The 15,548-nt window shown below is 46.3% G+C and overlaps 1 protein-coding gene across 1 annotated transcript in view; it reads left to right on the top strand.

Annotated features, from left to right (window-relative positions):
- Positions 1-8,223, top strand: part of STK4 (serine/threonine kinase 4) — a 95,593-nt gene extending 87,370 nt beyond the window's left edge. The window contains exon 11 of the mRNA XM_036825975.1: positions 3,907-8,223. Within this exon, the coding sequence (XP_036681870.1) occupies positions 3,907-4,065 (159 nt within the window). The 3' untranslated portion in view covers positions 4,066-8,223. The remainder of the gene's footprint in view (positions 1-3,906) is intronic.
- Positions 8,224-15,548: the final 7,325 nt, after the last annotated feature.

Genomic DNA, 15,548 nt, shown 5'->3' with positions numbered 1-15,548 from the left:
CTGGAGCTCAGAGGAGAATTCTGGTCTAGTGATGGGACTGTGGGAACCACAGTGTAGAGAGGATGTTTCAGTCCTAGGGTTTAGGCGACATACTCAACGGTGATATTCCCTTTAGCTAGTGAAAACCGCTCAGGCTGCCTCTGTGGCTGGTATGAGCATTTACTCTCCATCAGGATGCCGGCTGCAGCAAAGTGCAGAACCACAGCTATTTTACTGCAGGGTATGCATTTGAAATTTATTTATGCCACCAAGGACCGGGAAGGTGAAATGCTACACTGGGCACCATAAAACCATTCTCTGAGCTTGTTTTCAGAAAAATCCATATCTGGATGGTGTGACTGGCTGGCTGTGTTCTAATAGGTCGGGTGTAACTTAAGCCCCAAGGGCCTTAGGGCAAGTAAATTAGTCTGAAGGAGGCTGAGATTAAAGCCAGGGTTCTTGTTGTTGCCCCCAGATTAGAATCAAGGGCAAAAGAGCTGCAGAGAAATTGGAAACCTAGAAGAAGCCTTGACCAGAGACAGGCAGCAATTACTTTGTGAGAATTTCACTGCCAGGAAAACGAGAAAGAAGGTGTAGGATCACGCTTATCAAATTGAGGGCTTATAAGAAACGCCTGAGGGCTTCCCTGGTGGCGCAGTGGTTGAGGGTCTGCCTGCCAATGCAGGGGACGCGGCTTCGAGCCCTGGTCCGGGAAGATCCCACATGTCACGGAGCAACTAAGCCCGTGCGCCACAACTACTGAGCCCGCGCGTCTGGAGCCTGTGCTCCGCAACAAGAGAGGCCGCGATAGTGAGAGGCCCGCGCACCGCGATGGAGAGTGGCCCCCGCTTGCCGCAACTAGAGAAAGCCCTCGCACAGAAACGAAGACCCAACACAGCCAAAATAAATAAATAAATAATAATTTTAAAAGGTGCTAATAATTAAAAAAAAAAAAAAAGAAAGAAACGCCTGAATAGCTTCTTTAGCATCTGAAGTCCTGCGCCTCGCCTCCTGGGAGCCTGATCAAGCAGCTCTGGCTGGGGGCTCAGGAGTCTGTATTTTCAACAAGTGATTCTGATGCAGGCAATCCATGGATCGTACTTTGAGAACCACTGAGTTTCAAAAGACCTTAGAGATCATCTAGGCAGCCCTCTCTTACAAGTGGGGAAACTGAGGCCTAGGGAGGAGGTGGTGTCCTGAAGTGGCAGGACAAGTTGGCAAGCCAGTGCAGTTCCACCGACTTTCACTCCTTCGTCTTGCAGTTGAGTCTTTATCCAAATGGACGGATCAGAAGCAAGCCTCCCGTCCCAATTCCCAACTCGCCTTCCTTCACTGTATTTTTTTTCTTTTCTGTAACACCTTCTAATCTAAGAGTCATTTACTAATTTACTGTGTTAATTGTCATATGTCTGTCTCACCACACTAAAATGTAAGCTTTGTAAGGGCAACGATTTGGGGAGCTTTTTGTTTTTCTTTCCACGGAAGGATCCTATGTGCCTTCAGTGCACAGTGCCTGGCCTATAGTAGGTACTCAGTGAATATTTGATGAATGGTTGGATGAAAACTATTTTGTTAAACCATGTAGACGTTAACGGGCATTGTGGGAAAGTGCCAGCCCTTAGGCATTGTTAACCCAAAATAGAGTAGAATATTTTCGTTTTCACTCGTTTGACTCTGGTTTGGATCCGAGGTTACAGGAACAGCTTATTGATGAGAGATTAATTAGAGACTTCCCTATAATATTAATAATAACGATAATATTGATAACAGCAACAACAATAACGGTTACTAATAACAACAGTGATAGCTACCATTTATGGCATGTTTACTGTCCACCAAATACATACGACATGAAGTCCTGCACTAAGAGCGCCACACCTATTATGAACTCGTCCAGTTCTCTTTTCACCCCAAGGGTGGAGGAACTGGGATTGTCTATTTTCCAGAGGAGAAAAGTGAGGCTCAAAGAGGGCAAGTTATTTGTCCAAGGTTACATAGCCAGTGCAGTTAGGATCTGTCCTTAACCACCAATTACATCCAGTATTAGGTTTGGGGTGTCCTCTCTTTGGAGCAGGAATCGAAAAAGCTAAAGACTAGGCAAGCATCACCCTCCGGGGTGTCCCTGCACCAAGAACACCAGCCTCCAGGATGGTGTAAAACCACACAGGCTGGAAGGCGAGATGGATTTTTTCAGCCCGACTTTCCAGCACTTCCACACCCTCTCAAGTCTTTCCCTTCTCACATTACAAAGAACCTTCCGTCTTGAACTGTGAGGCTTTTCTCACTTCTCAGACCACCTCCCTGAAGCGGACCAAGGGCCATTCCTGTGGCGACAGGTCACTAAGCCATTTCTAGGGAGGCCACTGCAGCGCTTCCCTCTAAAGGGAAGGGGGGGACAGAAAGAGGCTCCTTCACTCACCTTTCGATACCCTTTCCCTGGTGAGGCCTCAGGAAGGGGCTGAGGGAGCCAGTGATTCTATAAATCTCCTGCGAGACTTGAGTGAGCCTTTTGAGTTCCTGAAACACGGTGCCTGTTGCACGGAATTTCTCACCACCTGCTGTGGAGAATGTCGGCATTCATTCCCGCCCCTGCCAGCCTGGCCTGGCCTCGCTCGGATGCAGTGAACACTCCACACATACGACAGTGGCCACGAGGCCACTTGCCTGACAGCTGCAGACACAGGTGGAAGATGGCGCCCCCCTGGGCTGTAGCCAAGATTGTGTGTTGTCACACTCATTGCCATCTTTAAGCGCACAGGGCACCAGGCGCTGTGCTGACCACCCGACAGCCACGGTCTCATTTAATTCTTATAACAAACACGATGAGGCCCTGTGGTCCCACTTCTGTAGATGAGGAAGCCCTGGAGAGATCGGTCCCTGGCGTGAGTCTCACAGCATCTGCAGAGGCAGAACCATGTTTCCAACACAGGTTGAGTTGGTTCTCAAACCTGTGCTTTTGCGAGTCTGCCTGCCCCCGATGCTGGTTAAGAGCAGGGCCTCTGGGTCTGAATCTTGACTCTGCCCCTTCTTAGCCAGGAGACACTGGGCAAATCACTGCGCCACCCTCTTCCTTGGCTTGTTCATCTGTGACATAGGGATAATAATAGACTGAAATCACAGGATTGTCATGAGGATTAAATTAATTGATGTATGATGTATGTCAAGCACTTAGTGTCTGGTGCATGGAGAGCATTGTGTAAGTGCTTGCCTTTATTATTAACAGATATCAGGTCCTCTTTTTCCTTTCTGCATGACGGAAACTTCATCTCAGAAGTTTCCGGGCTTCTCCAGCTAGCCCCCCGTCCCACCACCCCCACAAAGGGCTTGTGTCTGTATTCCCAAGACACTTACGAAGGTCATCCATATAAAGTGCTCACGTAGAGTGGTGCCCGCAGTAAATGCTAGCGATGACTAGGATGACAGTGTCGAGACACTGGGGTGTGGGGAGACGGGGGCCGGGGAGAGCATCTGATCCTCAGCGAGCATCTGTCCTCCCCGGTGTAGGGTCCCGAGGGAGACATGGCCACCGTGCGGATGCCCATGTCACGGGTAGGACGAGAGCCAGGAGGCAGTCATTATGCTGTATATACCAAGTTACTGTTATTTTAGTGCCCTAACAATGAATCCATGTAATTAATTTACAAGAGAGGGGAGATGAAAGTCTCATTCATTAAGTTCCTGGTCAAGGAACAGTAAATCAAAGAGATTAGCACTTAGAACTCTTCCCAGGGGAATTCCTCGCGGTCTAGTGGTTAGGACTCTGCACTCTCACTGCCAAGGGCGCGGGTTCAATCCCTGATCAGGGAAGTAAGATCCCACAAGCCGCATGGCACGGCCAAAAGAAAAAGAACTCTTCCTGGGATAAGTTGTCTCAAAAAGCCACTGACATGGACCTTGTCATGATTATACTTTCTACCTCTCTTGTAGCTGAAGAGTTGGACAGTGGAGGACCTTCAGAAGAGGCTCTTGGCCCTGGACCCCATGATGGAGCAGGAGATTGAAGAGATCCGGCAGAAGTACCAGTCGAAGCGGCAGCCCATCCTTGATGCCATTGAGGCCAAGAAGCGGCGGCAGCAAAACTTCTGAGGGAGGTCAGGCCGGCGGGGCCCCAGGCCGACGGTGAACTCTGGCTCGCTCGCCCCTCCAGCTGCCTCCATCATCTCTCCAGCCCCTCTGTGAACTCAGGAACGTGCGCCAGTGGCCAGGGCTGCCGTGCCGGTCAGCGCGCCGCCCTGATGTGTGTATTTAAACTGGGCAGTTATATCATTTCAGAAGATTCATGTGGGCGCTTTGAAACTCAGAGTTTTCAACCCCAGAAACAGAGACTCCTAGTTGAGTGAGAGCTGGGAAAGTGTCCCATTGTCTTTTGTTTTTCTTCTCCCAGTAGCTTTCAGTGGTTCTTTCTGGAAGACTTTAAAAAATATATATAAATATGCATATATATATAAATTATAACTAGATGCCCCACATGGCGTGGTGGCATCTCTGTATAGGTACAGTTTTAAACAGTTGCCTCTTTTCTGTAAGATTATGGTACTATGGGACACGAGGGCAGAGAACACCAGGAGACTGTTGGGGGCGCTCCACCCCCTGGAGCCAACCCCACCCTTTTGCAGGGCTGCACTGACAGATTAGGTTGGGGCCGGTTCCTTTACCACGCTTTCAGCCTTGTGCAGGCCATCCCTGGCTTCTGGAGCTATCAGTGATGCCCAAGGGAAAGCCTTGAGCACTGGTGTTTACTTTCTGAGTCCCAGGAGAAGCCTGGCACACTCCTTGCAAGACTGGCCTTTGCAGTTTCAATGCCTTTCATCCATCTCTACTCTCCCAACTGCCTAGAGTTACAGCAAAGACACTGCCCAGTGCCTTAAGAGGAGACGTGATCCAGCAAGGGGACAGGCCTGCCAGGAACTCCTAGCAAAGTGGAGCTGTGTTCAGTCTGCAAAAGGGAAAAGGTTTTTGAAGTTCTCATCATCCATGTGAAGATTACACACGTGGCGTTTTGCTCCACATTCCTTACAGACAGGGGTAGAGGGCATTGCTTTTGAGACCCACATTCAAACATGGGACTGTTTTCTTTTTCATTTTACTGCTGCGGGGTCTGGAAAGGGTAAATGAATATCAGACTAAGATTTGTTCTCCAGGAGACTCAACCCAGACCCGTAAAATGCCAGAGCTGGAAGGGACCATAGGCATCATCTGGTCTAACAGAGGCTTAGAGAGGAGAAGTGACATGGCCCAAATCACAAAGCAAATTAAAGTAAGAGCTGGAATTGGACTTTGGGGCTTCTCACTCCTGCTTCACTGAACCAAGCAGCCCCTTCTTGGAGGGAAGACACTTGTGTCAGTTTTGGTGAAGTTGTTTCAGGGAATCCTGCTAATGGAAACTTGCTCTTGCTTTGTCACTTCGGTAGGCGACTGGCTGTGAAGAGGTTCCCAAGGGGAGCCAGATCGTTCCGTTTCAGCCATTCCGTGAGCTCCACAGCATCTGCCGGGCAGCAGACAGGCATCACGCGGGCAGATGTAGGGCCTAAAGCAGATCAGAGGGCTTTGCAGCAGACAGCACTGAGCCATCCCTCTGGAGCCTTGGCTCAAGGCCACATGTCACTTAGTCACACAGCCAAGAGCAGACAGTTGGGAAAGACAACTGTCTTTTTGTTTTCTAGTACCTCTTCCCCTCAGATAGGGGAGCTTTGACTAGGTTGCACCTAAGGATACTGTAATTTGATTCCATTATTGCTTTTGCTACCCGAACCTGGGGATCAGTGAAGAGTCAGGGAATGTTCCTCTTCTGTGGCCGGATTCTGTTCTTTGCAATTACAGCAAGTTTTTTAAAATGCAAGAGGCTGTTGTCGGTCTGCAGGGCTTGGCCAGCTAAGCAGCCTTGTGGCAGGTACAGACAACAGAGGACAATTCGAGGATCCCGCTACAATAATAAACGGCAGCTAGCGATCATGACCACTCATTATACGCCAGGCACTGCGCTAGGTAGGTAGGCTCTTTGTGGCAGCTCCAAACTTCCCAGTAACTCTGTGAATTATGTACGTTATCTCCATTTCACAGATGAGGAAACAGGTTCAGAGAGAAAAAAGTTCTTTCACAAGGTGGTGCAGGTAGTAAGTGGTAGAATCCGGATTCATAGCCTCACCATGTGGGACCAGTATTTACAGGGAAAAGGAAAGTCACAAGTTGTCTTTTTTTATTTTTTTTAAATTTTATTCAAGTATAGTTGATTTACGATGTGTTAATTTCTGCTGTACAGCAAAGTGATTCAGTTATACATATATATACATTCTTTTTCACATTCTTTTCCATTATGGTTTATCACAGGATATTGAATATAGTTCCCTGTTTATCCAACAAGTCTTTGTAAAAATGAAATGACCACTTTTCTTGCACAGACTAAAAAACTCTAGCTGGCATTCTCAGGTTGGGAAACCAGTGAATTAGTAGTCAAGTCTGACAGCCAAGTGAGTTTTAAAACCCAGAGTATGGAGCATGAATTTTCCTACACCATCTGCTGCGCTAATTAACAGTCCTGCCTCAGTCTCTCTCTCTTTCTCTCTCTTTCTTTTAAAGGATTTTGCACTTGGCCAGACAGGAAGGGAATGCCCATTCTTCTCCCTTCCTAAGCTAGAGCCAAGTAAAAGAAGGTTCGGTTTTCCCCCATAAATATTCTTGGGTGATGAATCTCGATCTAAGGTTTATTTTGTTTCAAGCATGTGTGCATCCAGCATGCTGGTTCAACAAAGTACATTGCTTTCCAGTCTAGCTAGGCAGAGCCCTTTGGCCAAAAGTCAGTTTTTTTTGGATGAGATGGATTTCCTGACGAGGTGTGTTTGTTTTCTTGTGACAGGAGGGCAGAGAAGCAAATCCTAGTCATTTTTTTCCTTGAATACTAAATTCAAGATAGGTCAGCTGGCTTCCGTTGAGCCCTGAGTGTCAGTCATTGCTTGAGCATTTGTGACTCAAGCTTCCTGGGCCTCTCACTTGTTCTCTCCTAGGAAACAACGACCCAGACCTAACTGTGTCTTTTAAAAATCTCAGATTCTCCAGGAATATCTTTATTGCTTCCTCATCAGTAATTTTGAAGCGAATTTCCATTTTTCTTTTTCCTTGTCCCTTCTCCCAACCACCAATTGGATGGACGGATGGATTGGTGGATGAATGTTTGACTTGATGGATACGTGGTTAAATAGATAGATAGACGGACACACAGACAGACCCAGTACTCCAAAGCAACTTAAGAACTATAGCCTTGACTCCTCCAGACTGTAGGTTCTGATCCAGGAAACATTTATTTAGCACCTGCTGCCAGAGATGTATTATTATACCATTTAAAATTCAGTTGTGCTTACCAATATGAGGAATGAGAGAGGTGACATCATTACAGATCCTACAGATATTAAAAGGCTAATAACAACTTTATGAATAACTTTATGCTAATAAATTCAACAACTTAAATAAAATGGACAAATTCCTTGAAAGATACAAAGTACGTACCATAGCTCACTCAAGAAGAAGTAGATGATCTGAATAACCCTTTATCTTTGAAAACTTAATGGCTCTGGGTGATACAGGTATTACTGTCCTCATTTTACAGATAAGGAAACTGAGGCTCAAGAGAGGTAAGGTCTGTTGCTCAAGGTCAAGTAGCTAGAATATGGCAGAGCCAGAATTCAAATCCAGGTCTTCTGATCCTTATTCCAGGGCCCTTTCTAGCATACCATGTTGCCTCTAAAGATTGCAGCTCCTTTTTTACTGGAAAATTGTTCCTGCCCAGTCCACATCCTCTCACACCATTCTTTCTTAAGCACTATGTCTGTATTTTCATCAGGATTATAGTCATTGTATTTGGAATCCATGTTCTTTTTTGTGTTTCGAAAAAGAAAATCTCTTCTACCAGCTTGCACTCAGACCAACTTGGAAAAAAAAAAAGAGCTTAAATGCTGTTGCAGACGTACAACTTAAAAATGTGAAGTTTGTAGCTTTAACTTTTTGTAACAAAAACTAATAACACTGGCTTAAGAGCTGACTTGAAATGCTATTTTATAAAGTTTGGATGTAAATAACCAATCGAGGTCAGCAGTTTGTATATGTATGAGACATAGCTTCCTCCACTGCCTTTTTTAAAAAAAAAATTGAGATGCTTCCTATGTGCTTTTATGTTAGAATTGTTGTTCTCCCTCCTTCCTCCTTCCTCCACCTTGTCACCTTTGTTTTAAATAAACTGTCATTTGGACCAGAGTCTATCCTCTTTTTAAAAATGAGAGCCTCCATCTATAGCCTGGATGATGGTATTGTGAACCTTTGTGACATCGACTCTGTGGTGCGTTTATTCTGGAATCCAAAGCCAGGGGAGAGGTAGGTGGCGTAGGAAGTAAACTTTTGTTGGACACCTACTGTGTGCCAGGCACTGAGCTGGTTGTCAGGGATTTAAAGATGAACTAGACACAGCTCTTGCAGGCCACCTGGGGAGTCGGTTCAGCCCACAAGCATACAACATTGGAAACACTATGGTAGAAGAAAGTACACAACCTGTGGACACAGGAGGGAGCAACAATCGGTTCTGCTAGGATGTCCAAGGAAGCTTTTCTGGAGGAGATAATACATCCTGAACTTTAAAAATGAGGAAGAGACGGCCAGGGGGAGAAAGGGTGGGAAGTGAGGGAGAGGAGGCATGCTGGGCAGAGGGACCAGCCTATACGAAGGGTCTGGTGTGAGAGTCTGGACATAGGATCACCTTGGCATCCTTCATCTCTGTCGTTGATGAAGCCAGGCCAGGCACTGCCCAGCATTCAGAGGGGATCGGCTGGGTCCTGCCCATCCTTATCCAGAAACAATTCCCTAGCCTGAGCCTGGGTTCTCTTAGTCTTAAAAATTTACTCCACAGCTGGGAGGGAGCAAAGTTACACCGAAAACTAAGTTTAGGTCTCGAGTCAAATTGCTCTACAGTATTTCATATAATAGTTCCACAATCTATTTGTTTAACTGTCATGCTATTCTGCCAGCTTTTCTGGGAGTGGGGGTGATGTCTGCTTCCTATTGCCTAATGTTCTCACTCACTCCCTGAAATATTCAGCATATCTTCCTTCATGTTGCCAGGCTTGATGGTAGATGTTCCCTCTTGGTCAGACTGAGAACTTATGGCCAGAATAAGGGAAAGAGATGAAGTAAATTCATGTTTACTAAGCACTTATATATGCCAGACACAATACAGAGCCTTTTAGGTTATTTCATTTTTTTCTCACAGACCCTGAGGTATATAGTACTAAACCCTTCCTCTAAATAATGTGATTCCCACAGTGTGCAGTACTGCCCACCAGGAAGCATTTTGGAAATGCGTGAGAGTGTTTTGTTGTGACACGGATAACAGGGACCTATCAGCATTTAATGGGCAGAGGTGGGAATGCTAGAGGTCCTGCCAGGTGTTCTGGGACAATCCTGCACGACAAAAAAAATTGTCCTGCATTCAGCACCACATGCAAATGTCTAACTGGACACGTATGTTGGTGAGAAACTCATTTATAAACACCTGGTGCTAAGCCAAACCTCATTTACATCTAAATACAAAGTACCTTGTACAAGCTTTTACTATTCTTTTTCCCAGGATGAACTATGTAGAATGGAGAGACACTTGTAAGTTTTTGTTTGGAGATTTACCAAGAGTTAGTCTCCATTTCAGAAAATTACATCGGTGGCGTCAGCAAACACCTGTAATATTGGAGTCACTAGTGCAAGACAACACACCAAGATCCGTTTAGACTTGTTACTATCATATTCACAGTGATTCTGTGTACCATGTAAACAAATAAATGACCATTTCAAAGAAGTACCATAAAGAAGACAAAGCAGAGTAATGAGACTGAGAGCAGTGTGTGTGTGTGTGTGTGTGTGTGTGTGTGTGTGTGTGTATGTATACATAGCGTAGGGAGAGGCAGCTCTATACAGAGGGATCTAGGCAGGTCTTTGAAGAGATGACCTTTGAAATGAATGACAAGAAGGAGGAAGCTAGGCGGAAGACATGGACGATATGCATTCCAAGCTAAGGGAACAAGAACAAAGGCCCTGAGGCAAGAACAAAAGCTTGACTTGCTGGAAGGATGGCCACCGTGCCTGGAACAGTGTACAAAGGAGAGAGTAGGTGGCAGTGAGGTCAGAGAGGTGAGACAAGAGCATGCAGGGCTGTGTGGTCCGTGGGATGAGATGGAGGGCCATCAGAGGGGCACTACCCAGCCCCGTGCAAATGTACAGGGTAGCTACTCCTAGCCCTCAGCATTTGTCTCAGCCAGCATTCTGCTTTGACTCATGATGCAGCTGAGGCCCGACAGTTGGCCATATTGAGTCTGGACTCACACTCGGGTTTCCTGACCCCACTGTTCATTCTGAGACCTCGGCTGGGGCCTCACGTACAAGAGTGAGTCTGCTTTGTGATCTCTGGACATGCAAACTACTTCCTTTCCCAATGCCCTCTGCTCAGAGTTGCTTTACCACAGAGAACAAGAGCTCTGATGGGGGCTGCCGAGCTTTCCTTCCTACGCATTTTTTGAGGACTAATATATAACATTTATTGCACCAGGCATTGTCACATATATTATCTCGCTTGAACTTGATATTAATACTCTGAGATGTAGGTGTCTATTACTTCAAGACAAGTGAAGAAATGGGCTCACAGAGGCAAAGAAATCCAGCCAAGATCACACAGCTCCTTAGTAGCAGAGATTCGAGTCTAAGTCTCTCTGACCTCAGGGCCCATATTCTTTCCTCTGCACCATGCTCATAGTAACGTTCATAGTCTCCCATCATATTCAAATAATTTTCATACCTCCCGCCTGAGAATGAAGCCAGCACAGGAAGGCAGAGCAGGAGAGAAGTGTTGGTGACCTCAGCTGAACCTCCAGATCCCCCGGTACTTAAGCCACCTTGTTGGGTTTCTGTCGCTTGTAACTGAAAGATTCCTTACCAATCCAAGAAGGGAGGAGAAGGTGGGCGAGGGCTTTGGGTACCAGCCCTGTTGGAGGTTGGAAGTTGGCCCTGAGATGGGCTTCTTGGAGATCAACAGATCCCAGCCGAGGTCATGCAGCTGGGAAGTAGGAAGGCCCATATCTGAACCCAGGTATGACTCCAAGAGTAAGGTGTACACAGCGCCTCCTCCTGAATGCATGACCTTCCTGAGGGTTCTGAACCCAGTCCTTTGGAACAAGGTGAAGAACTAGTCAACATCTGCCCTTGTCCTTCTCCTCGTTTCTAGCAGCCGTGATTCCGAAAGACGCTGTCCCTGTCATCTCAAAGGCTCCTGCCTTATAAGGTTAGCTTCTCAGCTTATTAAACTTTCTGGAGAACTCTTTCCACACTCAGGCACAGGGTCTGGCTGGCCTGAAATAGGAGGGCTGGTCGTCATCAAGGACCGTCCCAGCCGGCACCCAAGGGCTGTGTCCAGAGCCCGAGGAGAGAAGAAATTTAAAACAGGACCCACATTTCACAGTCATTTCCTTCAGCAGTGCCTGGGGAGCTAAGTTTGCCAGACAAAGTGATGACGGTGGGGTGTGCTGCCCAGTGAGGACAGTGCAGTATTAGGAAGCCCGAGTTTGAATCCCTGATTCACCGCTTTTTTTTAAAATTCACTACTTTTTTGAGTGACTATGGGCTACAGTTTCCTGAATCTGCTCAAAAATGATCATACTATTTTATTATTGTTGCTGTTGTCTTGCAGGGTTGTTGTGAAAAATATATGAGATAAAGGATGTGAAATCACTTTGTCAACTGTAGTGTGCCACGGACATGTGAAGGGTGGTTATTATTTTCAGTTGGTAGGTCATCTTCACTCTTGGGAGCCTCAAGAAATACCTTATGAGTCAACCAGCTTCCCTTCCACCTCCATTTTCCAGTATGAACACCCTGCTTGGCCCTTATTTGAGCTAAAAAGCTTGTCTCCACACAAACGAACTGAGGTATGACTGTGGACCTCTCTGGGTCTTGGTTTTCTGTTCTGTAATATGGGGTTGGGAATGGGGCAGAGCTCAAATCTGATCATCCCTAAGGAACATTATGTCTCACTTACTCGGGAAGTTCCCCTCCACCCCAGGTCACTGCAAACAGGGAGACACCATCACAGATGTCCCATCCTAGAGCCCTGGACACAGAGCTGTCCCATGTACTCTGCAGTTACTCCTGAACATCTCAGAACAACATCTCTCCATTTTACAGAAGGTGAAACCGAAGCCCAAGAGAGCACGACAGCAAGGGATACCCCGAGGACCTGTGCGGCGCTCCCTTCCTCTTCTAGAAAAGGTCCAACTCCCACACCAGCCCAGGGTTCACATGGTGGCGGCGACCTCCTCACAGATGCAACTCTTTGCATCAGTTGAGTGATCCAGTCACCTCATCTGGACCTGGGCCAATCAGAGCTCTTCTAACACATTTTTGAAACTGGAACTGGGAAGGAGTTGGCTGGCAGGGGTGCTACAAGAGGTGGAATTAATTGGGAGATGGTGGTAACCCTGTTGTCTGCCACGGGATGCAGAAATCAGTCTCTCTCTCTCTGTCTCTGGGTCTCTCTCCCTCTTGTCCCTAGATTCTGTTATTGCTGAAGCTGAGTCATCTGGCTACCATCACCCACCAGTGACGACTGATATCGTAATAGGTATTTGTTGGGTTTTGCCCACCCAGGATCCCTTTCCCTCATTTTAATGAAAGCACCCCGTCTTTTCTTCAGGGAACTCCATCATCTGGGTTCTGAGAGACCATCAGTGGTGGTTCCTTCATCCCCAGCCATGTGATCAGCATGTGACCCAAACCAGTCCGGTTAGATTCAATCTTTGGTGAATTTTGAGCAGAGTGACACATAAAATAGAGGCAGGTGTCACTAAAGCATTTTAAATGCAGTGCCCTGAAGAGGTGATTCATGGCTTCTGACTACTTTGATCCCCGTCTTGCCCTCATTCCTATCATTCTCAGAGCCTGGTTGTTTAATTTTACTTTAATCCTATCCACTACCTATCAGATGCAGTCTTTTTTTGCTTAAGTTTTCTAGAGTTCGATTCTGTTGTGTACAACCAAAGACTCCTAACTGATACAGAAACTGGACTTAGGGTGGAGTTACGGCAACATACCTCCATAATTGGGCTGTCACAGGGCAAAACACAATGAGGTTGCTGCTCGTGCTCTAGCCTGGGACACCAGCAGACCATGGGATGCAGTGGTAAAAGGCTGTTTCCTGTGTTACTTGTTATCATTCGACCGCTGAGGATCTGGCTCTCAGGGAAGGGACAGCTTGTGTCACACTTCAACTTTAAGGATGTGAGGAATGCCCAGGCTGTGGAATAGAATGCCTTATTTCTAACTGTACAGAATAATGTAAAGGGGAAGTCAACAAAGGAAGTCCAAATATAATGGGGGGGAGGGGAAGAGTAGAGCATATGGCCACAGAGAAAGAATCTCTTATGACCTGCAGTGAGCTGAGATCTCCAAAAAGCAAAGATGGCCATTGATTCTGCAGGTTGCTGAATTCACAGCCCTGCTGCACATGTATGAAGTTAGGTACTGAGAGAAAGAGTGGGATTATGACCAGCGGAACGGCTGTAAGAGAGGATGTATGAGAGAAATCTGAGGCAATCTGCAACACCGGGGGGAAGCAGCCCTCACCCTTCCTTACTGCAGAAGTTTCCCAATGTCCTGCTTGCCCCAACCCTCAAGGCTGCTTAGCTGGAAGGTGAGGACCAGTTTTAACCTAGAGGGTGAAAAATAGACTCTGAGTAGGAAAGAACCTTGGATCCACAGAGAATTGCAGAAACTTGTTAATTGATGCCATCAGAAATTTGGCGTGTATTTGTGGGAATGGATTTTTGGGGCAGTGGATGAAGGAAGGGGAAACGTAATTTTGGACCAGGCTGATCTTCTTGACATGGGTGCACATACCATGGATTCTGGTATGGGTTCTAATGAAGGATGGGTTGGCTGATGCACACCTGGACCAAAGGCTGGCCCACGAGAAATGGAATTTAAAGTTCCCAAGTCCCTTAGCATCATGTAGAGGAAGAGATTCAAAGATTTCTGAAGACAGTGATGCTGGATTGGATCCATTTTGTGCCTCCTTCCCATAAATATCTCTAACTATGGCCCTCGGTGAACTCAGAACACTTTACCCTTGCTTGAGGAAAGTCTAGACCAGGAGTGCTGGGTGGAGGGGCTGCAATTTGAAGTGGGGTTTCTGATCTCAGAAAGAAGGAAGAATGCAGAGGTGCGGGAGGCCAGGTGTTGGCATTTAACTGTCAGAAATTAACTAGGAACCATCATCATCATATTCAGCAGGCATAGATCTCATGCCAGAGGGCCCTGAAAAGTGACATCAAAGGTGACCACTAAAGTCTTACTTGATTTGCATAACGAACAAGGCACAAGAAACAAAACAAAACTCAGCAAAACAAAAACCAAAGGCATTCTCCAGCCCATGCAAAATAAAAAAAGCCCTGACTTAAACCACCGTGACAGTTACAGATGGCCACCTAACACCCTGGCTTGAATTCTTTTATTGATCTAAAGTTCTTTGAATGAAGGATACACTACTTGTCTACAGGAAGGACTCTGCCATACTATGGCCTGAGTGGAATGTGAACAGTTCTCTTGCAAAAGGAACTGTGGCCATTTACAAGGGTAACTGGGTGCTGAAGAAAGGGAAATACCCAAACCTTTTAGGGAAACTTGGATGAAGACTTCAAGCTAATATTAATTACTTGGGTCCTAGAGGACCACTGCAGGTCCACCAATCATGTGAAAAATTGTGTTTTGATCTTGGTGCATATCACTGGAGGTCCAGTGGGATCCCAAAGTTATCCTGTATCTTCAGTTCCTGAATGATAGTTGGAAAAGATCCCTACATTGGCTCCCTGACCCATGGAGGCCATTATAATATAAGAGACCAGTAGAATTCAGTTCAGTAACTGTTTCAAAATAGACAACTCGACAGAGATACCACATCTTTGGGGAGGCTGCAGAGATTAGTGTTTCCACCAAAGCTCCCACAGGGTGAGGGATGACTCCTATCAATACACCATTAGTTTCCCCTCTTTGGCTGGTGCAAAATTAGATGGGTCTTAGAAAATGGCAGTGGATTATTTTAATCAAGTGGCAAATCCCATTTTAGCTTCTGTGTTAGGTACGTGCACCTAATCATAGTTCCTGGAGCTAATATACCTCTATGGGTTTCATTCTCTATTCGAAGAAACAGAAACCACTAGAAGCATTTTACTATTAGCTGGAAGGGATAACAGTTTTCCTTGACTATCCAACCCAGGGATACCTTAGTTCTCTAGCTCTGTAGCAGAAAGACTTTGATTCCCTGGTCATCCCTGTTCCACACAACATCAAACTGATCCACTATGTTGATTAACATTAACAGGGCCTGGAGAGTAACAAGTGTATTTTTTTTTTAATTTTATTTTTTATTTATGGCTGTGTTGGGTCTTCGTTTCTGTGCGAGGGCTTTCTCTAGTTGCGGCAAGTGGGCGCCACTCTTCATCGCCGTGCACGGGCCTCTCACTATCGCGGCCTCTCTTGTTTCAGAGCACAGGCTC

This window comes from Balaenoptera musculus, chromosome 15 (assembly GCF_009873245.2).
Source record: "Balaenoptera musculus isolate JJ_BM4_2016_0621 chromosome 15, mBalMus1.pri.v3, whole genome shotgun sequence".
Taxonomy (NCBI): domain Eukaryota; kingdom Metazoa; phylum Chordata; class Mammalia; order Artiodactyla; family Balaenopteridae; genus Balaenoptera; species Balaenoptera musculus.
This window is presented reverse-complemented; position numbering and strand designations above follow the sequence as displayed.